The sequence below is a fragment of the Eschrichtius robustus genome, chromosome 2 (genome assembly GCF_028021215.1).
Source record: "Eschrichtius robustus isolate mEscRob2 chromosome 2, mEscRob2.pri, whole genome shotgun sequence".
NCBI classification, from domain to species: Eukaryota; Metazoa; Chordata; class Mammalia; order Artiodactyla; family Eschrichtiidae; genus Eschrichtius; species Eschrichtius robustus.
In genome coordinates this window covers 166,813,714-166,836,415 of record NC_090825.1, presented here as the reverse complement: position 1 = coordinate 166,836,415, position 22,702 = coordinate 166,813,714, and the positions used below count along the sequence as shown (strand labels likewise).

Sequence of the window (22,702 nt, the reverse complement as noted above, 5' to 3'; positions counted from 1 at the left end):
GACACCGATTGAGGGACCCTGCAGAGAGCATGGCCCAGCCCTGGCCTACAGGAGGCAGTGGAGAGTCAGGACGTCCTTCCAGCTGGCTTTGCTGGAGCACCCACTAGGGGCCAGCGGAGCTGTGGGTCATGGTCCAGTGGGGGAAGTGACATGAGTGAGGAGGGCCATTAAGTCTTAGGCGGACATGGATTGAGCACCTGCTGTATACAGGCAATGTAATGTAAATTATCACACTGACTCTTCACCAGAACCTGACCAGGGTAGGATGGGGAGACTCAGAGAAGTCAAGCCACCTGCCTGGGGCTACAGAGTGAGGAGGGGTGAGCCAGGATTTAAACTCAGGGGTCCATAGGCCAAAGGGAAGAATGGACTTGGTGGAGGGCACTCCATGGGGAGGGGAGTGGTGTGATCCTGGGGTTTGAGGGGCCCCTCTGGGGCAGGATGGAGGGGAAGGTTCTAGACGTAAGTAGAATCAAAAGGTCCCTCCAGGCCTTGAGCTCGGAGTGCTGGAGTCAGGTGGGGGCGGCAGGCAGATGCTGGGCCCTGGGTGGAGAGGGAGGCTAATCTGGGTCCAGCTGAGAGCCCAGGCTCTGGCAGCCTCCGATAAGGCCATGGGCCACCTGGCTGGAAGTGATAGGTGGGGCACAAGAGCAAGAAGGGTCTGGGGAGGTGTCAGTGGGCTGTGGTCAGACGTGAGTTCGAGTCCTGACTCTGACACCGGTGGATGCCTGTAGGCAGTGGCTGCCCCTCTGGGGGCCGCAGTTTCCTCTTCTGTAGGATCGGGTGCCGAAAACAGGGCACGGTGCTCACGCTTGGGAGCACCCAGTCTGACGGAGGAGGCGTAGTAAACACACAACAGTCACAAACACAGCGACCAGAGCCGTAAAGAAATAAGTCCAGAGCATGACTCTAGTGACATTTGGGCGTGGGTGAGTGGGAGAGCAGATGTGGGGAAGGGCGTTCCTAGCAGCGACAGCCAGTGCAAAGGCCAAGAAGCAAGACTTGGTGTGTTTGCGGAACAACCAGATGGAGGCTGGGGCGGCGCCTGGTCCAAAGGTGCCGTGTACGGGACGAATGAGTCCACACGACAGAGCCCGGTGGCTGCCTCCGCTCCGCGCCAGCCACAACCGCCCCAGCCCGCCTCTGACTCAAAACAACAGGGCCCGCCCCGCCCTGGGGGTAGCAAAGTCAGCCGCGCGGACACGCGGGCGGCACGTCCCCGGAGGCCCGAGCGCGTCACGGGGCTGACGCGGAGGACCAGGAAGTCCGCCAGCTACGCGCCGGCCGGGACCCGGCGGCGCCCGCACAAAGTTCTCAGAAGCAAGAGAACGCTCGGGGGGCGCCCGGCGCGGCGAAGACCAACGCTGAGACCAGGGAGGGCTTCAGACGCGCCCCAGCTGTGCGCCTGGTCGCCGGGTGCCCGGCGGGCCCGCGCCAGGTGTGGCAGCCCCGCCGTGCGCCCCGGCCCGAGCCATGCGCCCGGGGGGCGTGCGCAGCTTCGCGCTGGAGCTGGCCCGGGACCCGGGCGGCGCGTACCGCGGTGGGGAGCGCCTGTGCGGCCGGGTGCTGCTGGAGACGGCGTCGCCGCTGCGGGTGACAGCTCTCGAGGTGGCGGCGCGCGGCGGGGCGGTCACCCACTGGCTCGAGGGCCGAAGCGTGGGTGTAAATGCGGTGTCCAGCGACTACGCGGCCGCCGAGACATACCTGCGGCGGCGGCAGCTGCTGCTCCGAGGTGAGCCGCTCATCCCCCCACCCCACCCCGAGCCAGGATCCCCCGGGACCCTCTACCCAGGTCTGGGCGCCCCTCTCCAAAGCCAGCCTTTCGACTTAGAGGCTGTGTGGTCGGGTGACCCTTCTCAAGAGGTGGAGACCTCCTCCTCAGGGAGTGGACCCTCCTACAGGGTGGGACACCCACCCACCTACCCCCCTCCAAAACCCTCTTTTCCAGGAACTCCTCCTAGGGTCTGGGCGCGCCCCCCCCTTCAGAGCCGGGACGCCCTCGACCTAGAGGCTATGCTGTGGGGAGCCCCCCCATATGGAGTCTGGGGGATCCCTTGGTGGAACTGGGAGTTCCTCCTCTCTGGACTCTAGGATGCCACGTTAGCCCCAGGCCTGGTGTCTCTGATTCCCAGAGAAGGCCCCTGTCTCACGCCCTGCCAGTGCCCCTTACCAGTTTTTACAGGAAGGGTTGTTCGCTGGGTTGGGGGTTCTGGTGGTGTTTGCAGGTGAGCGGGTGGGACTGCATCCCAGGCAGGGAGAAGACTTGGGGTGGGGTCAGATCAGGCTGGGAGTCTTAGGTGTTGGGCATGTCCCTACCTTGCTCTGAACCTCAGTCCCCCACCCTCAGGCCATACAGCCAGTCGGGAGCAGAACAGGGCCAACAGAAAGAGTAAGTCTGTGCCCCAGCACTGTGCTATGTGGCTGAGGAGGGTGTTGGTCTCTCTGGGCTGCCCTGGCCACCTCCTCTTGGGGAAGGCAGACCTCACCATACCCATCTGCAAGATGGGCGGAAGCAGGAAGCAGCTCGAACCTGGCTCCCCCCCGCAGCCCCCTTTTTTCCAGCAGTGCACACACTAGATGCTTTGCCTACAGGCTTGCAAACTTGTCCCAACGGCCCCCAGGTGTGGGGGCCTGAGCAGCTGTGGAAACCGAGGCATAGCCGGCAAGGGGTGAGGCAGGAAGGGGCCCTGTAGTCACTTCCCTTTCCCTGTGACTCGAGGGAAATTGGGGCTGCTCTCACCCTACAGTCCTCCTGGTCCCACTCACTGGTAGCTTCCTTAAGATACTGGAGGGGTGAAGCTTGTGGAGTTGCTTTGTGACCTCTAGTGAGGCCCTGCCCCTCTCTGGGCCTCTGGGGACCCATCTGTGAAACGGACTGAGGGCACTGGCTCAGAATGAGCCTTCCTGGGACTACCCTGGCCGTCCAGTGGTTAAGACTCTGGGCTTCCACTGCAGGGGGCGTGGGTTCCATCCCTGGTTGGGGAACTAAGATACCTCGAGCCGAGTGCGGTGTGGCCAAAAAAAAACCAAACAAAACAAAAAACCCAAAAGAGCCTTCCCATCCCCCCAGGGTCACTCCATTCCCCACCTCCTCCTGGGCTTATAGCCTCCTGTCCTCTTTCTAGGCTCTATTTGGCCCCTTATTTCAGCCCCAGAGCCCCCTCCTCCGGGTACCCCCCCCCCAGGGTGATCACTCAGTGGACAGCCTCTACCCCTCTCTTCCGGCCTGCCCTTACCCCTATCACTGATTGGTTGTGTCCGTTTATGGCTGCCGCCCGCTGGGTGTGCCTTGGCCTCAGGGGGTCCCGGTGTGGCCTGAGCCAGACTCAAAGGGGATGGCCAAACTAGGGGGTGGGTTCAAGCAGCAGTGCATCCCTCTGTCACCAGAGGGCGCAGGCGCTCCGCAAATCGCGATCAGTCAGCTCCCAACTAGGAAACCGTGCATGTGGTTCTTCTCCGAGGAGACTGAGGTCCACAGACGGTTTACCGCCCCAAGGGCACACCGCAGCCTTGAATCCGGGGATTCCGTGAGCTTCCCCGGTACTCGGCTCTGTCTGTGAGAGGAAGAGTTAGGCCTAGAGGACAAGTAGGAGTTTGCGGAGGCGGGGGAGGGAGGGCAGGTGCTGAAGGTTTGGAAAGGAACGTCGGGGCAAAAGCGCTGAGGCGCAGCCGACTGGCAGTGTCAGGAGCGGGCTGATGACTCGGGAGAGAGGCTCTGGGAGGGATCGAGTAGGGGCTACACCGTGATTCATGCACAACCCTCTGAGGTCGGGAATGATTTTCTTCTGGCTCTACAAACGTGGAGACTCAGGCTCCAAATGGTTGTCACTAGCCCGGGTCAGCCAGCTGAGCGGGTTTCAAATCAGAGGAGGGGGCAGTAGGCGCCCGAGTGGAGGGAGGCCCCATCCACTTCTTCCTCCCTCCCCCATTGCACAGGGCGCGGGAAACTGAGGCCCGAGGTAGTTAGTCCTAGGCTCTCAGGGCCTCGATTGGGGCCTGGCTGTTAACACACCCTTCCAGCTCGGGCTGGACGTGCATCGAGTCACGTCTGCAAGTGGCTGGCCGGTTGATGATTAAACCGACGGCAGAATGCTCTTGCTGGATGACCTCAGGCCCGAGTCCTCCAGGCCTCAGTTCTTCCTCTTGACCCCCGGAGTCTGAGAGATACTTGCTCTGTCCCGCAGTGCTTTAGTCTCACCCCAGGGTGCACTAGGGTAAAGGGCAACGGGTCGCGAGCCTGGGCTGTTGTTATTTTGCTCCACGCGTGGGCGGAGCCACGCCTCTCGGCGCGCCATTGGCGTATTCCTCTCCGGGGGCGGGACCTGCGTCTCGCCCCGCCCCTCCCTGCCGTATAAATGCGGCGCCGGCGCAGGCAGTGAGGAGTTTCTGGCCTGATCAGCGAGTGCGCCTGCGCGCGCCTGGTGGGTTCGCGTTCTCAGGCTGCAGCGTCCGCACCTCGCGCCTCCGCGTCGCGGGTTCGAAGCCAGGGACCGCGCGCCTCGAGTTCGTATCCCATCCGCGATGCTGTTCGACAAGGTGAAGGCGTTGGTGGTGCAACTGGATGGTGCGAACGCGGGCGCCGAGCCCGTGTTCAGCGGCGGCCAGGCGGTGGCCGGCCGGGTGCTGCTGGAGCTGGCGGGCCCGGCGCGCGTGGGCGCCCTGAAGCTGCGCGCGCGGGGTCGCGCCCACGTACACTGGACCGAGTCGCGCAGCGCGGGCTCGAGCACCGCGTACACGCAGAGCTACAGCGAGCGCGTAGAGGTTGTGAGCCACCGTGCCACACTACTCGCGCCAGGTACCACCTGGGGACCCCTGCACGGCGCGTGCTGCGCGCTCCGGGAGCCCCTCACAGCCACTGAGCCTCCCCTTCTTGCTCCTACCTGCAGACACCGGAGAGATGACAACGCTGCCTCCTGGACGCCATGAGTTCCCATTCAGCTTCCAGCTGCCACCGTAAGTCAAATGGGGTGGAGGATTGCAGGGGAGTCCCTAAGTCTGCAGCCCCTTCCAGGTTTGGGACTCCACTGCTCGGTATCTGGGGACCCCCGAGCCGCAAGACTGTCTCCCGGGGGGGCCCCCCAGGAGTGCCTCTTGTTTCTCATCCCTGTACGTCTTTGGGAATCTCCCACCCGGTTGTCTGTGGATCTCACCCACTGAAGCCCCTTTCCTCCACCCCCAGGACGCTAGTGACTTCATTTGAAGGCAAACATGGCAGCGTCCGATACTGCATCAAAGCCACCCTGCACCGGCCCTGGGTCCCTGCCCGCCGGGCAAGGAAGGTGTTTACTGTTATCGAGCCTGTGGACATCAACACACCAGCTCTGCTGGTGAGCTGCTGCCCTTGGGGAGGTGGGATGGGAGCACCACAGGCAGGGTCCTGGCTATTTGGTGACTGGCTCCTCACTCCCTTCTCAAAGTGGGGGTCACAGCTGAGCCCTGGCAGGGAGGGAGGCAGTGGGGGAGGTAGGCATGGGAATGCCTGTGGAGTCCAGTGGAGCCAGGTGCAAGTCCCAGGGGCACCAGTTGGCTGTGTGTTTCTGGATGAGTGTCTCGCCTTCTCTGAGCCTCCTGTGCCTCCTCCGTGAAATGGGACACAGTCAGAGCTTGCAATAATAATGGCTTACTAAGCACTCATTACGCACTAAGTGCTTGGCTTGTTTGCTTGTTTTCAGCTTAATGAGATGGGTCATATTCCTGGATCCATTTTACAAATAGTTTCTAGAATGTTAAAAAGAAACCAGGATACTAGGCCCTGCCCCAAATCCTCCTTCAGCTGAGGGTGGTTTAGAAGCTTCACGGGGTCTGTGGTTGGCACAGTGGGATGCATTTCATGTCCTTTCCCTCCACGCCACCAGGCCCCTCAAGCGGGAGCTCGGGAGAAGATCGCCCGATCCTGGTACAGTAACCGTGGCCTTGTCTCCCTCTCAGCCAAGATCGACCGCAAGGGCTATACACCAGGTAGCAGGTGGGAGAGGCTGGATTGGGAAGAAGGCCCATGTCAGGGTTGCAGGTGGGGAAACTGAGGCCCTGCCATCCCACCCTACAGGTGAGGTGATCCCCGTCTTCGCCGAGATCGACAACGGCTCCACGCGCCCAGTGCTGCCACGGGCGGCCGTGGTCCAGACACAGACCTTCATGGCGCGAGGTGCCCGCAAACAGAAACGAGCAGTGGTGGCTAGTCTCTCAGGGGAGCCTGTGGGCCCCGGGCGGCGGGCACTGTGGCAGGGCCGGGCGCTGCGGATCCCTCCTGTGGGTCCCTCTATTCTGCACTGCCGCGTGCTACATGTGGACTACACCCTCAAGGTAGAGTATCCTCGGGGGCTGGGGTGGCTGCGTCTGCTCTGTCCTCCAGGCTGGGGGTCCCCCCGCCCCCCATCAAGGCCTCCTGTAGAAGGAGGGTGTGGCCGAGGCTGCCTGGGCACCCTCTGTCATGGCTCCTTCCTCCAGGTCTGCGTGGACATCCCGGGCTCATCCAAGCTGCTCTTGGAGCTGCCGCTGGTCATCGGCACCATCCCTCTGCATCCTTTCGGCAGCCGCTCGTCCAGCGTGGGCAGCCATGCCAGCTTCCTGCTGGACTGGGGACTGGGGGTCCTGCCAGAGCGACCTGAAGGTGAGCTCTCCATCCTGCTGTGGGGGGCATGGGTGGGCAGAGAGGCAGGTGCCTGGCTGACTCTCCCTCCCCCAGCCTCGAAGCCCCCATCTGTGAAAGTGCTCAGTAACAGTCATGTTGGGAGTATGAATTCCCCCAGAATCCCAATCCAAGGGCACACAGCCCAGCAGCCCCAGAACTGGCACAAGCCAGCTCCCAGCCATCGTCCCCAATTCTGGGGCTCCCCGCCTCCTTTACCAGCCTCACCCACCCCGTCTCTCGATTCCAGCACCTCCCGAGTACTCAGATGTGGTGGCCGACGAGGAGGTGGCAGCCATGGAGCAGAGCCCCTTCCGACTACTGCAGGACCCTGACGTGGGTGTTGAAGGCCCCTTCTTTGCCTACATCCAGGAGTTCCGCTACCGCCCGCCACCCCTGTACTCTGAGGTGAGCTTAGGGGGTTCAAGAAGCCCCTGTGGCTCTCCAGGCCCTGAGAGCCAAGATGAGGGTGGAGAGCCACAGATGAGTTTTAAGTAATGATGGAACTCCTATACATCCCCATACAGGTGCAAGGGCCTGAACCCACCTTGCACCTTAGTCTGTTCCTAGGTGTCACCCCTGGCCAAGTGTGGGAGTGGAGATGAGGAGGGTGGGGAGGGGTGTTTCTGAGCCTCCAGGGCCTCCTGAGACTTGATGGGATCATTTCCCCCCCGCAGGAGGATCCAAACCCACCCTCAGAGGCCATGAGGCCCCGCTGCATGACCTGCTGAGTGGCAAGTGGAAACTTCAAGGGATGAGGCTGTACACGTGCTTCCAGCCAGCGTGGACATGAGCGAGGAGTGGCTGGATCGAGAGCAGACCAGCCTGACTGCGCTGAAGTTGGGGAAACCGAGTCTCAGAACGGGGCAGGGCCATTCCAACATCACACAGAGCAGAGGAAGAGACTCCCAGTCTGGAGTCTGACATATCTGGACTGGTTCTCATAAGGTATCAAATGCCCACCATAAGATCCGAGAGACTGTTCAACCTGTCTGTGCCAGCCTGTGGTCCCCCAGAAGCCTCCAGTCTGGGAGAGACAGAGCCAGACATAAATACTTCCAGGCCCATAGGACCAGAGGAAGGGACCAAGAGCTGGGAGAGTCCAAAGGGGGAGCAGGAAGGCTTCCTGGAGGAAAGGGCATTTTAGCTGAGGCTTTGGTGCACGAATAAGAGCTCGGAGGGCAGGCAAGCAAGCGGAAGGAAAAGTCGAAGAAGGTCAGAGCTGAGTGATGTTTGGAGACTGCCCCCTTCATCTTAGAACTGGGGCTCAGAGAGCAAGTGCCTCAGTCGAGGCCACACTGCAAGGTCCGGCAGGCGAGAGGGCCCAGGAATGAGGCATTCAGGGAAGCAGGTCATCAGAGCTGTGTGGGGCAACAGGGCAACAGGGGCAGCGACTCCAGCCTTTGAAACCTTTGAAAGCCAGAGATTCCTGGCCCAGGCTAGGCTGCCTGGGGGCCCCTCCACACACTGCAGGACGTGAGAGCTGCCTGGGTATTGTATGGCCCGAGAAACCCAGGTTCAGAGTGGGACAGACAAGACCGGCTCCATCACTTGCAAAATGAAGATGTGGGGCCCCTTGTTCAAGAATTCAGAATTTCAAGATGGTGACAGCAGAACATTAAACCAGGCTGCGGGGACAGAGGTCAGCCTGGGGTGACACAGCAGGGCCAGTGTGCTTCTTCTGGGCACCCCCTGTGTCCTGGAGAGACAAAACATAATGGGGCAGCTGGACAAGCCCCCAAGTGCAGAGTCCCAGCCCGGGCTGAGGCAGGACCCTCACCTGGGACTCTACATTTCCGTTAAGCCTTAAATTGTTCTCTTTTGTACAGTTATTTTTTAAAAATAAAAGCACGGAGGAAGAGACTGGGCTTAGTGGTTTATTGCCTTCAGGTGCTGAGGAACCTGGGGTGGCCTTGTCCTCCGTCTTGAGTCTGGATCTCAGATGGAATTCCAGGCTGAGGAAGGTTGAGGGGCCCATTGTCCAGAAGGTGAAGGTGAGGCCCAGGGACACATAGGGAGACAGCTCAGGCTGGCGCCGGATGCTTTCCCCTCGTGCAGTAGCAGAGGTTGGGAGCGTGGACGGTGGAGGGCAGGCAGGGGCCTCACCTGTCCTCACAGAATGGAGATGAGGGGACAGAGGGGTGCCAAAGGCAGGAGGAGCCTGCCCGTCTATGCAGTCTGGGCTGGTTTTGCTTTTACTGTGGTTCAATTCATATACCATTTGAAAGTGTACAATTCCTTAGCATTCCTTTTCAGTGTTGGGGCACCATCATCTCTAGCTAGTTCTAGAACATTTTCATCAGCCCCTAAGGAGATCCTGTCCCCATTAGCAGTCCCTATTCCCCGTCCCTTAGTGCCAGGCAACCACTAATCTGCTTTCTGTCTCTGGATTTGCCTGTTCTGGATATTTCATGTAGATGGGATCATAGGATACGCGGCTTTTTGTGTCCGGCTTCTTTCGCTTAGCATATTTGGAGGTTCAACCACTTTTGTTGCAGCATGACTCAGTGCTTCAATCCTTTTTATGGCCAAATAATATTCCATTGTGTAGATGAACCACATTTTATTTATCCAGTCACACCCTGTTGATGGACATTTGGGTTGTTTCCACCTCCTAGTGGTTGTGACTCATGCTGCTGTGGTCGTGCTTGTACGAAGGTTTGTTTGAGTACTCACAGGGCTTTAAGGCAGCCCTAGCGGCGTGGAGGTAGTCATTTTTCTGGAGTTGCAGGTGGAGAAAGTGAGACCAACGGAATGAGGTAACTCGCCCAGGGTCTCACAGTAGGGACTGATGGAGCTGCCACTCAAAACTGCCCCTGGAACTCTGGAATCCATACCCTACAGGCCATGTGACACCCATGTGACACTCCCTGGCAGCCTGGGCTCCACCCCAGACCCTAGGCCACACCCCATTTGGGCGGGGCCCAATTATACCACCCTCTGATAACCCTGGCTGTGCCTACCAGCCTGCCCAAGGTAGTGAAAATTAAGGTAGCAGCCCAGAGTGGCCATGGGCAGGGCTGAGGGGCAGGGACAAGGGGTGGACACTGGGAGCTCTGGGGTCAGGCTTTGCTCTCTGTGTGATGATGGGCCGGTCACTTGTTTCTGAGCCTCAGTTTCTCCATCTGAGACTCTGGAACACCTCCTCTCCACCAGTCTAAATGTGGGCCCTGATTCCCAGTGATTCCTAGTCGTGGGGTTCACCCAGCCTTCCCAGTCCAGCAGCATCCACCCTGGGCCGCTGATACGCCATCAAGCTTGGAGCTTCTCAGACTTGGGGTTCCTTGGGGCCTGGCAGCAGAGAGGAGATGTTCCCTTAACACAGTCACCCAGATCCAAGATGGCAGCCTCAGGAGGGGCTGAGTTTCCCCTCAGCTGGATCGTGGGAGACACAAGATCCCAGTTTCCGGATCCATGTTCCCAAACTAAGAAGAGTCTTAGGTGTTTATTGCATTAGCGGATGCGGGTACAGTTCTATGAAAGGTTCCCCCAGGGGGCTTGGGAGGACAAGCCACCTCATGACCCCAGGACTCCTGCGTCTGCAACTATCTGGAACCTGATCCCTAAAGGAGGCAGATTTTCTGGTTCAGATAAATGACAACCAGGATGGAGCTGGCCCAGGCAGCCCAGAATTTGGGGAACTCCCTGAACATAGAGAGGGGCCCACAGAGTATAGAGAAGGGTGGCCAAATATTCTTCTAAGATAAAATCCCTCCCCTCCTTGGTCCCCTAAGACCACCCACCCACCTCTCCCTCCAGCTCCCCCTCCATCCCTGGCTGCTACTCAAACACCCCAAGCCGGTTCCCACCTCAGGGCCTTCGCACATGCGGTTCCCTCTGCTGAAAGGCTCTTCCCTATAGCTGGCTCCTCTTTACCCACCAGCCTTATCTTATCAGGGACACCCCAACCTAAAGTCACCACCCCTCATCACTCCCTCCCCCATCCCCCTGTCCTACTGTTTTCATAGCCTTCGTCAGTCTCTGAAATTCGTATTTAGATATTCACTTGTTTGTCTGAGACCTTGAGGGTGGGGCTGGGTCAGGGCTGTGTCCCTGGACCCAGCACACAGCAGGTATGAGTGACTGGAGGGGACTTCCCATCTACTCTGGTGTGAACAAAGACTCTGATGGGGGTGGGAGTGTCACTGCCTCACGCTTTTTCCCAGGACCCCCTAGAATCAGACCTGTCACCCGTTCAGAGTCAATGCCAGTTCTCTGTCTCTCACCACTGTCTTTCTGTCTCTGCCTCTCTCACCATCTTTGCCTCCCCCATCTCCGCCTCACGTTGCTCTCTCACTGTCTCTTTAGCTGTTTCTCTGTCACTGTCTCTCGTATCCTCTATCTCCTCCTGTCTCTGACTTACCATCTCTGCATCTCTGTCTCTCTCGCTCACCATCTCTCTTGGTCACCATCTCTCTGTCTCTCTCAGTCTCTGACTCTTTCACCGTCTCTGTCTCCTGCCCTGGCCGGGCCAAGCCTGGGGCATCGGGTGACAGGCAGGCAGGGCGCCTGCTGCTTGTTTTCTACCCTCACTGGCAGCAAGCCCAGCCGGGCTGCTGTTCAGGAATCCTCTAGCCGCCCTGCTCCAGCCACCAGGCTCAGCCACCACCAGCCTCTCCTCCCAGCACATTCTGTCCTGAGCAGGGAGTGCTGGGGCCTGGCGAGCGGGCGGGCAGATGTGTTCCTGCCCGGCTCCAGTTACAGGACAGCCTGTCCTGGTGGCCCTGCTCCCCACCAGCGCTGCCCCCTGACGCCTCCCCTCCTTGCTCTGGGCTTAGATCTTCCTGAATGGGACCCTCTGCCAGCTCATCTCCACCTCAGGAACTTTGCACCTGCTGAGTCTTCCACCTGGAGCTCTTCTCCCCAGGACGTCTCCCTTGTAGACCTCCCTGTCCCTAGACCAGAGAGTCTCCTCAGTCGGATCTTAGTTCCCCGACCAGGGATGGAACCCGTACCCCCTGCAGTGGAAGCTTGTGGAGTCTTAACCACTGAACCAGCAGGAAGTCCCATATTTATACGTTTGATTTACATGTCTGTTACCCCAGGGCCCCACTATATCCGCAGCACCGGGCACACGCAGTAGGTGCTTGGTGACTATTTTAGAATTGAAGTCTGCCCGAGCCTCCCAGGCTCACACACACGGCTCCCCAACCCCTCAGCCTGCCTGATCTACCCCAGCCTCTGCCTCCTCCTGACCCTGCCGCCCCCCCTGCTGTTTCCCATGCCCTCACCCCCCCCCACCAGGAATCTCCCAGCCCTCCCAGCTTTGCCCAGGGAGTTCCCTGCACCACCAGATGCACCTTTTTCCAGCAAGGGGCTGGGTCTGTCTTTTAAGCCTGCTGGGCTCTACACACAGGGCCAGCCATGACGCACACACACGTGCAGAGACACAGAAACGGGCCCGCGAACTCGGGCACACGCAACCCAGAAACCACTAACACAGACCCACATGCCCTCTAACACCTGTCCAAACAGGTACGACAGCAATGACCGTGCTCATCCCAGCGCTGGGCGCCCATGGCTTGAGGGTCTGTGGGGTGTTCACGTGTGGAGTCCCCCAACTCTGAGGAGGTTATGGCCTCTTTACAGGTGGGGACAGGACGTGGGATTTGAACCCATGCCAAGGTGTACACAGTCTTGTCCACACGAGCCTCTGCCCTCGCGCCCCCAACCCGGGAGTCATCCCCCACCTTGTTTTTGATGTTCGGGGAAGGCCAGGAAAGCCCCCAGAAAGCATCAGGCTGGGCAAGGGGCCCAGGAGGAAGTGGTGACTCAGCTGGTGGCCATCAGTGCCTGCCCACGTTGTGCTGCCCCGTCTCGGGGGGAATCACAGAGAGCAACAAGAAAAGATGGGGGAAGGAGGTGCGTGGTAAACAGGATCTCTGAATGGTGGGGGGGGTGGGGAGTGCCTGGATGACCCCTCTGTGCTCCAACACCTCAGCCATGCTGAGCCCAATTCACAGGTGGGGAAACTGAGGCAAAGAGAACAGGTGATTTGGCCCAAGGCCCCCCAGCCAGGATGGAGCAGGCAGGGGATCCCTAAGTCCTTGGTAAAAGGGTCTTGAGGGCACCTACTCTCCCTGAACACCTTTTGGTGGGCAAAAGGAACCAGGTCGGACTTCCCCGGTGGCCAGTGGTTAGGAATCCACCTGCCAATGCAGGGGACACGGGTTCGATCCCTGGTCAGGGAGGATCCCACATGCTGTGGAGCAACTAAGCCCATGAGCCACAACTACTGAAGCTCACGCGCCTAGAGCCCGTGCTCCACAACAAGAGAAGCCACCGCAGTGAGAAGCCCGCGCACCGCAATGAAGAGCGGCCCCGGCTCGCTGCAACTAGAGACAGCCCTCGTGCAGCAACGAAGACCCAACATAGCCAAAAATAAATAAATACATAAAAGAAGAGAAAAGGAGCCAGGTCCACTTCCTGCTTCCAGATGTGGACATGGGACCAGGTCTGGCCAATTAGACCTTTTTCTTACCACAGACCCAGGGACTGGTTCAGGGATGGGCATGTGACTCTGGCTGGGCCAATCACTGTGGGAGTTTGGGGACTCCCTGGAGGTGATGTTAGCGACCATCTTTGCCACCATGACAAGGACAGCAGAACAGAGGCCAGAGGCATTATGGTGGAGTCCACAAATACCCGCCACCCTGTGAAGTCAGGGTGGGGCCAGAGGGAAGGATGAGGGCTGAAGGGTCCTGGGAGGGCTTCCAGGAGGAGAGGACACTGGAGTTGGGGCTTTGATGGATGAAGAGGAGTTCACTGGGGAACTAGAGAAGAGCATTCCAGGCAGAGGGAACAGCCTGTGCAACCCAGCAGACAAAGGAGAGCCAAGCATGTCCTCAGTCATCCCAGTGGCTCTGTGGGGCTGGAGCATAGAGGGGACAGCTGCAGATGTGTTTGTTTATTTGCTCCTGGGCTGGGTCCTCCCCCACCTTCACCAACCCCCAGAGGGTGAGACCAGTTCTGCTTCGTCAGCTGCTGAAGCTTCATTAATGTTTGTGACGTAGGTGGCCCTCCTTTTGGAGACACAGAGGATGGGATGGGTAGAGTGGGTGGTGAATGGGGGGATTGGATTCACGGGGCAGGAGAGCCTGGGGTTGCATGGGCGTGGCCCCAGGAGCCAGGAGGAGCTGGGCCACAGTCCAGGCAGAAAGGGGCAATTCCCTGTCTGTGAATCCTGGACCCCGGGAATGGTGCTCCAGAGGGAGGCAGGCTAGAGCTCAGGGTCTGGACTCCAGGCACCACCTCTTCCTTCCTGTGTGAACTTGGGCTAGTGGCTGTACCTCTCTGAACCTCAGTTTCCTGATCTGGAGTCTGACCTCACTGTAGGACAGGGTCAGTACTGGGGTACAGAGGGGGTGCAGGATCTGTGGGGCTAGATGGGGGGAGGGGTGCTGAGGCAGTAGGGGAAGGGCTGGGCCTGTCCAGAACATTCCATCAACAGTTCCCAGACTCTTTGAAAACAGGAAGCCAGCTCTCAAGGGAGCCCCCAGCAGTGCTTCCTGAGCCTCCTAGTGACTCAGTCTGGGGGGTGTACTCACACACATGTGTGTTTGCAGGCGGCCTGGAAATAGGTGGAGCCACCAGTGTGTGCATGTGTTTGTGTGTCTGCCTTGTCTGCGGAGTTGCCCAGAGGCGCATGCACACAAGTGTTATGTACTTGAAGGTGGTACACATCTCAGTCAATTCAGGAAGCAGATGCGGGCTGGTTGGTGCATTTGCAAGTCTGGGTCCAGGTGTTAGGCTTGGGTGTCTGTCAGCAGTGGGTACTGGTGTGCCCTGGTAAGCACTAACTGGAATATACTGGCTTGTGCAGGCTTGTGCCAGTACGGGCTGACAGATAGGAGCCTATGCGACACCCCCAGGACTCTGAATCCCCAGGTAAGCCCTGATTCAGCTGCCAGTGGTCACTCTAGATTCCATCTCTTCCCTGCTCCAAACCCACTGTGGCTCCTCCTGGTCCCCAAGGCCCTGCATAGCCCTTGTGACTGCTCCGCCCTCCTTCCCTTTCATCTGCCCCTCACACGTCAGCTCCTGGCTCACCTGCCTCCTTGCTGTTCCTGGAGACTGCCAAATATGTTCCTGCCTCAGGGCCTTTGCACCTGCTATGCCAACTGCCAGCCTGCTCTTCCTTCCCCTCCTCTCCATCTCTCAGGCCTCAGGACACTGGCCTTGGGCAAGACACCCGTCTCCTGATTCTGTTGCAACTGTCTTCCTCTCCTTCCCTAAGTCTTGACCACAGGCCCCAGCTTTGGCCACTTCTCTGCATCTTAGGATGGATGAGTGGCCTCACTCTGTAAGCCTCAGTTTATTTTCCTGTAGCCTGGGGCCAATCTTGGTGTGGCCTCACTCACCCAGAGTCACCCAGAAAGTGGAAAAGCCTGGATTCAAACCTGGGCTAGCCTGATCTCAGAGGCTTTGTCCTTTCCCATATTAAGTGGGAGACAACCGAGGGTCCAGGACAGCCTAGGGTTACTCAGCCACAGGGACCAAATGGGGCCAAACTGGGGCCTCCTGCAGGTCATGTTCCTGGGATGCCTTTTTCTTGCTCTCAAACTTCTACTCATCCTTCAAAACCCCATCTCCAATGCCCCTTTTCTCTAACCCAGTTCTGACCTCACAGGCTGAGGGCATTTACGTCTGGCCATGCCTATCCCCTCCAGACAGGTCAGGGCTGAGGCCTCTCAGGAGCCTAGCATCACCCAGACAGGTATGCAGAACCATGTTTCTCACATGCCAACTTCCTGGAGCTGGCTCAGGCCCCCCTGCCATGCCTGATTTCCAGGAGGTGCCTCCTGCTGGCTTATCACTCTCAGGACCTGCCAAACTCTGTGGTTTAGAAGGGCAGGCAAGACTTTTCCATTCCACCCAGAGGCCCATGTGTTCTGGAAACTCCCTTGCCCAGGCCTTCAACCCCCCTGGCCTTGGCTCACATCAGCTCCGCGCCAGGCTGATTTATCTGTGAAATGGACCCGAGACGTTAGTGCAGTGGGGGTTTTTTGCTGGTGTCTCAGTGCCCCAGCCCCAGGGCAGCCATGGGAGCTATGAAACAAGGCTCAGATCCCGTCCCTTATACACCCTCCCCAAAGCCTGTGACGTCCCATGTGGGCCGGCCCCCACAGCCTCCATCACAACAGATTCAGTCCCACCTCAGGGCCTTTGCACTTGCTGCTACTTCTATCCAGAGAGCCCTTCCCTCACTCCTCCCAAGATGCTCACCTTCTCCTCCAGGTCTAAGTTCAAACATCCCTTTCTCGCAGGCCCCTCGGCCTCCCTGACCGAAGCTGCGCTGCCTCATTCCCTCTCTCAGCCCTTCCCTTGTGCTTCTGACAATTCATAATTATGACGTATTGGTGAGTTCATGGTCATCTTCCGCCTCCCCTCTGTAATGGGAGCTCTGAGAGGGCAGGGCTGCAGCATGCAGTGAGTGTCCAGTGAACACGCAGTAACAAAGGAGAGTGCAGAAACCTAGAGCATGTCCTCCTAAAGGAGAGCCCCCAGCCTCACCCTGGCCTCCAGATCCTTGTTGCCGCCCCCCCGCAGAGCCTGCTTGGTGTTTGCGGCGGTGGGGGGGAGTGAAGCAGAAGGTCCTGCTCAGTTATTCACACACTGGCCTCTCATAAAACCCTCCCCATCATGATCCGGAGCCCCCTTTCCTTCCAGACTCCAGGCCTAGAAAGGCCCTTATTTTTTTTTTTTTTAAACTGCATCATTTATTTATTTATTTATTTATTTATTTATGGCTGTGTTGGTTCTTCGTTTCTGTGTGAGGGCTTTCTCCAGTTGTGGCGAGTGGGGGCCACTCTTCATCACGGTGCGTGGGCCTCTCACTGTCACGGCCTCTCGTTACAGAGCACAGCTCCAGACGCGCAGGCTCAGTAGTTGTGGCTCACGGGCCTAGTTGCTCCGCGGCATGTGGGATCTTCCCAGACCAGGGCTCGAACCCGTGTCCCCTGCATTGGCAGGCGGATTCTCAACCACTGCGCCACCAGGGAAGCCCAAGGCCCTTATTTTGACCTCCTCAGCCCATAGCACAAGTGGGAAATCCAGGTCAGGAGAGGTTCCGCCCCTACGTCCAGGCTGAGTGTGCCCCTCCTCTACTCATAATCTGGCCATACCTTACCATCACCTTCCAGAGGAAGTCCAGCTCCTCGGTGCAGGGTTCAAGGTCCTGCCCGAGTGTGCCAAGATCCTTCTTTTTTCCTTTGCCTAATTCTCAGTCACCCTTTTGGTCTCATCTTGGTTGCATTTCCCAGTATTGACTGTTGACACAGACCATTAACTGCTGTCAGAGACCAAATAGTCACTGCACCCAGAGTGTCATCACATCACGCTTAAAGTGACTTGTACAAAGTAAAGAGATGCTTTGCATGGTATACAAACATCGTGGACCATTGAACTCGCTGTTTGCACAGTATATGAACAACAGGAAATGTTGAACTCGTTGTTGGCCCAGTATATGAACACCATGGACCACTGACTACTAACAGGATACTAAGCAAGCATAAGGAACAGCCACTGCCTGAGAGTTTAGATCAGGAGTCAACAAACTTTTTCTATAAGTGGCCAGATTATAAATATTCTCAGCTCTGCAGGCCATACAGTGTCTGTTGCAACTAGTCAATTCAGCTCACTTGAAAGCAGCCACAAACAATACTCAAATGAGTGAGCATGGCTGTAACCCAATAAAACTTTATTTGTGGACACTAAAATTTGAATTTCATGTAGTTTTCATGGGTCACAACATGGTCTTCTTTTGGTATGTTTTCAATCATGGAAAAGTGTGGAAGCTGTTTCTAGGTCTGGCCAGAGCTGCAGTTTGCCAGCACCTTGATGAGGAGCTAGATGGTTAACAAAGTATCAGGATTCATTGTTTACAAAGTATCAGAACTCTGTTTAAAGTGCTTCCAGATCTCCAGCTAAGAAATATTAGGGCAGGTTGATGACTAACAGTGTCTGACCATTGACAAGTTAACAGGTATCAGGACTGGATATTTACAAAGTATCAGTACAAAGCAGCCGGGGTGGCTAATGGGGTGTCAGGATCTGGGTTTAATTTGGACCCAGCCACTGGTCCCAGCACCGTACTGACCAGATGGGGCACTGCTACCCATTCTCAGAACACTGTTTACCAAGTATCCAGTGACAGGGCTGGCGGCAGGGTATCGAGTCACAGGGCAGTCACACTGAGACTCGGGCACTGTGACAACTCTAGACACCAGCTGTTTACAGTGACATGAGACTGGCTGTTTACAGGAGACCAGCCACCCTACTTCCGGATACCGGAATCCAGATAGTGGGATGGGCTCCTCCTGCTTGCAGAGGGCCCTGGTTCTGGGGACTCCTCTCCTTCAGCTGCTTCCAGCACCAGGAGTGAGAGTGAGGAAAGTGCCTCTGACCCAGGCGAGGTGGGGCTTTTGCTCATTCAAGCCCCACCACGCCTCAGGCTGGGATCTTTGGAGGCAGGAATTGAGCACTGAAGGCAGTGGGTCCCATGGTACCACTTGGATTCTCCATCTGCCCATCCCTGGCTGTGCCACTTCAGGGACATCGATTAACCTCTCTGGGCCTCCGCTTCCTTATCAGTAAAATGGCCACAATGATGGATCAGCATTGCCCGACAAAATACAGGATATCCAGTTAACTTTGACTTTCAGATAAACAATAAAAAAATTTTTTTTTGTATAAATTTAGACCATGCATCATTTGGGGATATACTTATGCTAAAAAAATGTATTGGTTGCTTATCTGAAATTTGAAGTTAACTGGGTGCCTAGATGTTTATTTGCTAAATCTGACACACACACACCCTTTTTTTTTTTTTTTGGCTGTGCCACATGGCTTGTGGGATCTTTGTTCCCCGACCAGTGATTGAACACAGGGCCATGGCAGTGAAAGCGCCGAGTCCGAACCACTGGACCACCAGGGAATTCCCTGACCCCACTTTGATGAAGCCTCAACCACAGGAGGTTGCGAAGATCCTGAGGGGGATCCCAGGCACAGAGAAAGTGGTACCACTGACGGTTCACCATCCTTGTCTCTCCCAGGAGCTCATGGGGATGGGTAAGTTCTGACAATTGGCTCATAAATACATCATCTGTCTCTGAGGACCAGAGCCTGGGTAACAAGAATAGTGCCCTTATTCAAGAGTTTTCACTAGAACCATTAGCAAGAGGCTCGGGACCACAGGGGTTCCACAGGAGGGCAGGGGGTCTGAGTTTCTTCATTCACAGTATGTCCCCAGAACCCAGAGTCTGGCCCAGTGCCCTGCAGGGCTCTGTAAAGAGTTACTGAGTGAATGGCAGATGAGATTCAATAAGTAGTTACGAATTTAGTGATTGATCCCATCACTCTTTATTGAATACTTACTGTATGCCAGGCACCCCAGCTCTTGCCTGCCCAGGACTCCCCATCAACGAAGGAGATGGATATTAACCCAGTCATCACCATAAATGCAAAATAATAACTTGGACAGGACCTGCCAAAGGAAGACCCCCCCTCCCCCCAGTGCTTGGACCCCCAGCATGGAGTCTAGGAGGGCATTCTGGAGGACGTGATGGAGACCTGGAGGGGGAGATCTGTAAGTATAAACAGAGGACAGAAAGTTCCAGGCAGAGGGTACAGCATGTGCAAAGGTCCCAGGGTGGGAGGGAACATGATGATTTCAAGAGCTGTTTTCATGCCAGGCCCAGCTCCTCTTGACAATTTACAGTCTCCAACTGTAAATTGGATAGTTGGTAAAGCTAAGTTTATGATGCAGGGCAGGACAGGACAGGACAGGATAGGACATTGTGTCCTGAATCGCCCACACAGAGAAGGATGAAAGCCCCAGCACATCCTCAGCCCTGGCGGGGGTGAGACAAACAGTACCCAGCAACGTCTCTGCCCTGGAATTTCCAGAGTTGCCTGCCTCCCAGATACCCCAGGTATACAGTCCTCTTCCATGGTGCCCTGGCCACCTCAGGAGACAGGCTCGGGAGGAATGGGACAGGGCCACAGGCTGCTGGGTGGGGTCAGGAGGCAGAGAGAAGAGCTTCAGGATGCCCAGCTGGGAAGTCTCAAGGTCAAGAACCAGGGCTGGGGTGGCAACAATAGCAACCACTCTAATAGTAATAGTAGCAGCTAACACCTATGAGTGCCCAGCCAGGCCTTGCTGAGACAGACCTCATTTAACAGCCACAAAAACCCCACCAGGAATGTAAGTTGGTGCAGCCACTGTGGAAAACAGTATGGAGGTTCCTTAAAACAAAACAAAACAGGCTTCCCTATGCCGCGGAGCAACTAGGCCCGTGAGCCACAATTACTGAGCCTGCGCGTCTGGAGCCTGTGCTCCGCAACAAGAGAGGCCGCGATAGTGAGAGGCCCGCACACCGCGATGAAGAGTGGCCCCCACTTGCCGCAACTAGCGAAAGCCCTCGCACAGAAACGAAGACCCAACACAGCCATAAATAAATAAATAAATAAATAAAAATTTTAAATAAATAAATAAACAAAACAAAACAAAACATAGAGCTACCATGTGATCCAGCAATCCCACTCCTGGGTATATATCCAGAAAAGATGAAAACTAATTTGAAAAGACACATGTGCCCTAATGTTCACAGCAGCACCGTTTACAATAACCAAGACATGGAAACATCCTAAGTGACCATCAACAGACGATTGGTTTAAGATATATATACACAGTGGACTATTACTCAGCCATAAAAAAGAATGAAATCTTGCCATTTGCAGCAACATGGATGGACCTAGAGAATATTACGCTTAGTGAAGAAAGTCAGAGAAAGACAAATATTATATAATATCACTTACATGTGGAATCTAAAAAATAACACAAATGAATCTATATACAAATCAGGGACTTCCCTGGTGGTCCAGCAGTTAAGACTCCGTGCTCCCAATGCAGGGGGCCTGGGTTTGATCCCTGGTCAGGAAACTAGATCCCGCATACCACAACTAAGAGCCCACATGCCATAACTAAAGATCCCACACGCCTCAGTGAAGATCCCACGTGCCACAACTAAGACCCGGTGCAGCCAAATTAATTAATTAATTTTTTAAAAAATGAAATCAGACTCACAGACATAGAAAACAAACTTATGGTTACCAAATCGGAAAGGGAAGGTGGGAGGGATAAATTAGGAGTATGGGATTTTATGATACAAACTACTCTACATAAAATAGGTAAGAAACAAGGATTTACTGTATAGCACAAGGAACTATACTCAATATCTTGCAATAACCTATAATGGAAAATAATCTGAAAAAAATACATATATATAACTGAATCACTTTGCTGTATACCTGAAACTAACAAAATATTGTAAATCAACTATAATTCCAAAAAAAAAAAGTCCCACTAGGCTGGTTCCATAACTATCCCCATTTTACACATAGGGAAACAGGGTCCGGAGGAAGAAGCTGCTGGCCGAGGACTTGTAGTGACCCCAGGATGCAGCAGGTCTTAGTTTCGGTTGCTATGACAAAAATACTAAAGGCTGGGGAGCTTAAACAGCAGAAACTTATTTCTCACAGTTTGGGAGGCTGGGAAGTCCAAGACCAAGGTGCCAGCAGATCTGGAGTCTGGTGAGATCCCACTTCCTGGTTGGCTGCCTTCTTGCTATGTCCTCATGTGGCAGAGAACAGAGAGACGAAACAGGCTCTCTCATGTCTCTTCTTATAACAGCACTAATCCCATCAGTGGGGGCTCCACCCTCATGAGCTGATCACCTCCCAAACGCCACATCTCCTAAAACCATCACACTGGGGATCGGGATTTCAGTTTATGAATTTTGGGGGGACACAAACATTCAGTCTATAGCAACACCCAGCTTCCCTTTTAATCCTCACTTTTGAGGTGAGGAGATGAAAGTCCAGCGTCCAGGACCAAAATTGAAGCCACTGGACCCACTGGGCCATTTGTCTCTAGCCTCAGTAGTACTGGCTGTAAAATGGGACTTTGGCCAACTGTGGATGTCCACAGGTAGACCCTTCATGCCAGGCCCTGGGCCCACTCTGGGCTCAGCTCAAGGGGATTGGGATTGTGGCAGGAGGAACCCCCATCTCCCCTCCAGTTGAATCTGTAACTCTAACTTACTGTATCCAGTGGGAAAAAACAAATGTGCTCACCCAGGATTTATCATTAACTGCATACCTGCAGTCGGGAGGGAATGGCTGTAAAGGGGGACTGATGGAATTTTGGGGGTGATGGAAATACTATATCCAGATTGACAGTTCCAAGACTATGCATTTGTTAAAACTCATCCAACTGTACTCTATTGTATGTGAATTATAACCTAACCAAGCTGACCTTAAAAATAGGTATATGATATTTTATTTCGAGATTGCGGGGAAAAGGCAAATAAGAACAAAATCTAAATGCATTATACAAGGTCCCCTGTTTTGGAAACTTGTGCAAGGAAGAAAAGTGATATCTTAATTATATCTCTTGTAACAGTCTTTATTTTAAAGTCTATTTTGTCTGATATGAGTATTGCTACTCCAGCTTTCTTTTGATTTCCACTTGCATGGAATACCTTTTTCCATCCTCTCACTTTCAGTCTGTATGTGTCTCTAGATCTGAAGTGGGTCTCTTGTAGACAGCATATATACGGGTCTTGTTTTTGTTTCTATTCTGCCAGTCTGTGTCTTTTGGTTGGAGCATTTAATCCGTTTACATTTAAGGTAATTATCGATATGTATGTTCTTATTGCCATTTTGTTAAATGTTTTGGATTTGTTTTTGTAGGTCTTTTTTCTTCCTTTCCTCTTTCGTCATTGTTTTCTCTTGTGATTTGATGACTATCTTTCGTGTTGTGTTTGGATTCTTTTTCCTTTTATGTGTGCAAATCTATTCTAGATTTTTTTTCATTTGCAGTTACCATGTGATTTTGATACAGCAGTCTATATATATACATGATTGTTTTAAGTTGCTGGTCTCTTAATTTCAAAGGCATTTCCAGTAACCTGCGTTTGTACTCAATATCTTACTATATACTCAAGCTGTCCAGGCGTGCCAGTGAATATTCTTTTTCTCCTTTCAAAATAAAACACAGGGGCTTCCCTGGTG

The 22,702-nt window shown here is 55.2% G+C and overlaps 1 protein-coding gene across 3 annotated transcripts; it reads left to right on the top strand.

The window, feature by feature from the left end:
- Nucleotides 1-1,213: 1,213 nt before the first annotated feature.
- Nucleotides 1,214-8,477, top strand: ARRDC2 (arrestin domain containing 2). Of its 3 annotated transcripts, none has more exons than XM_068536749.1 (8): nucleotides 1,214-1,732; nucleotides 4,887-4,953; nucleotides 5,180-5,327; nucleotides 5,856-5,958; nucleotides 6,047-6,303; nucleotides 6,448-6,610; nucleotides 6,879-7,036; nucleotides 7,306-8,477. In XM_068536749.1, exons 1-8 carry the CDS (start codon nucleotides 1,474-1,476, stop codon nucleotides 7,357-7,359), a joined length of 1,209 nt encoding a protein of 402 aa, XP_068392850.1. In that variant the 5' UTR covers nucleotides 1,214-1,473; the 3' UTR covers nucleotides 7,360-8,477. The 3 variants fall into 3 exon arrangements, with proteins under 3 accessions (XP_068392850.1, XP_068392849.1, XP_068392848.1); XM_068536748.1 differs by lacking the exon at nucleotides 1,214-1,732 and adding an exon at nucleotides 4,079-4,795; XM_068536747.1 differs by lacking the exon at nucleotides 1,214-1,732 and adding an exon at nucleotides 4,079-4,795 and having other exon boundaries at nucleotides 6,047-6,610.
- The last annotated feature ends 14,225 nt before the right edge of the window (nucleotides 8,478-22,702 follow it).

Coding starts and splice junctions, on each gene's coding strand:
- ARRDC2 (XM_068536747.1), top strand. CDS start 4,522: ATGCTGTTCGACAAGGTGAAGGCGTTGGTGGTGCAACTGGATGGTGCG. Junction 4,954..5,179: donor TTCAGCTTCCAGCTGCCACC/GTAAGTCAAATG, acceptor CTCCACCCCCAG/GACGCTAGTGACTTCATTTG. Junction 6,611..6,878: donor CCTGCCAGAGCGACCTGAAG/GTGAGCTCTCCA, acceptor TCTCGATTCCAG/CACCTCCCGAGTACTCAGAT.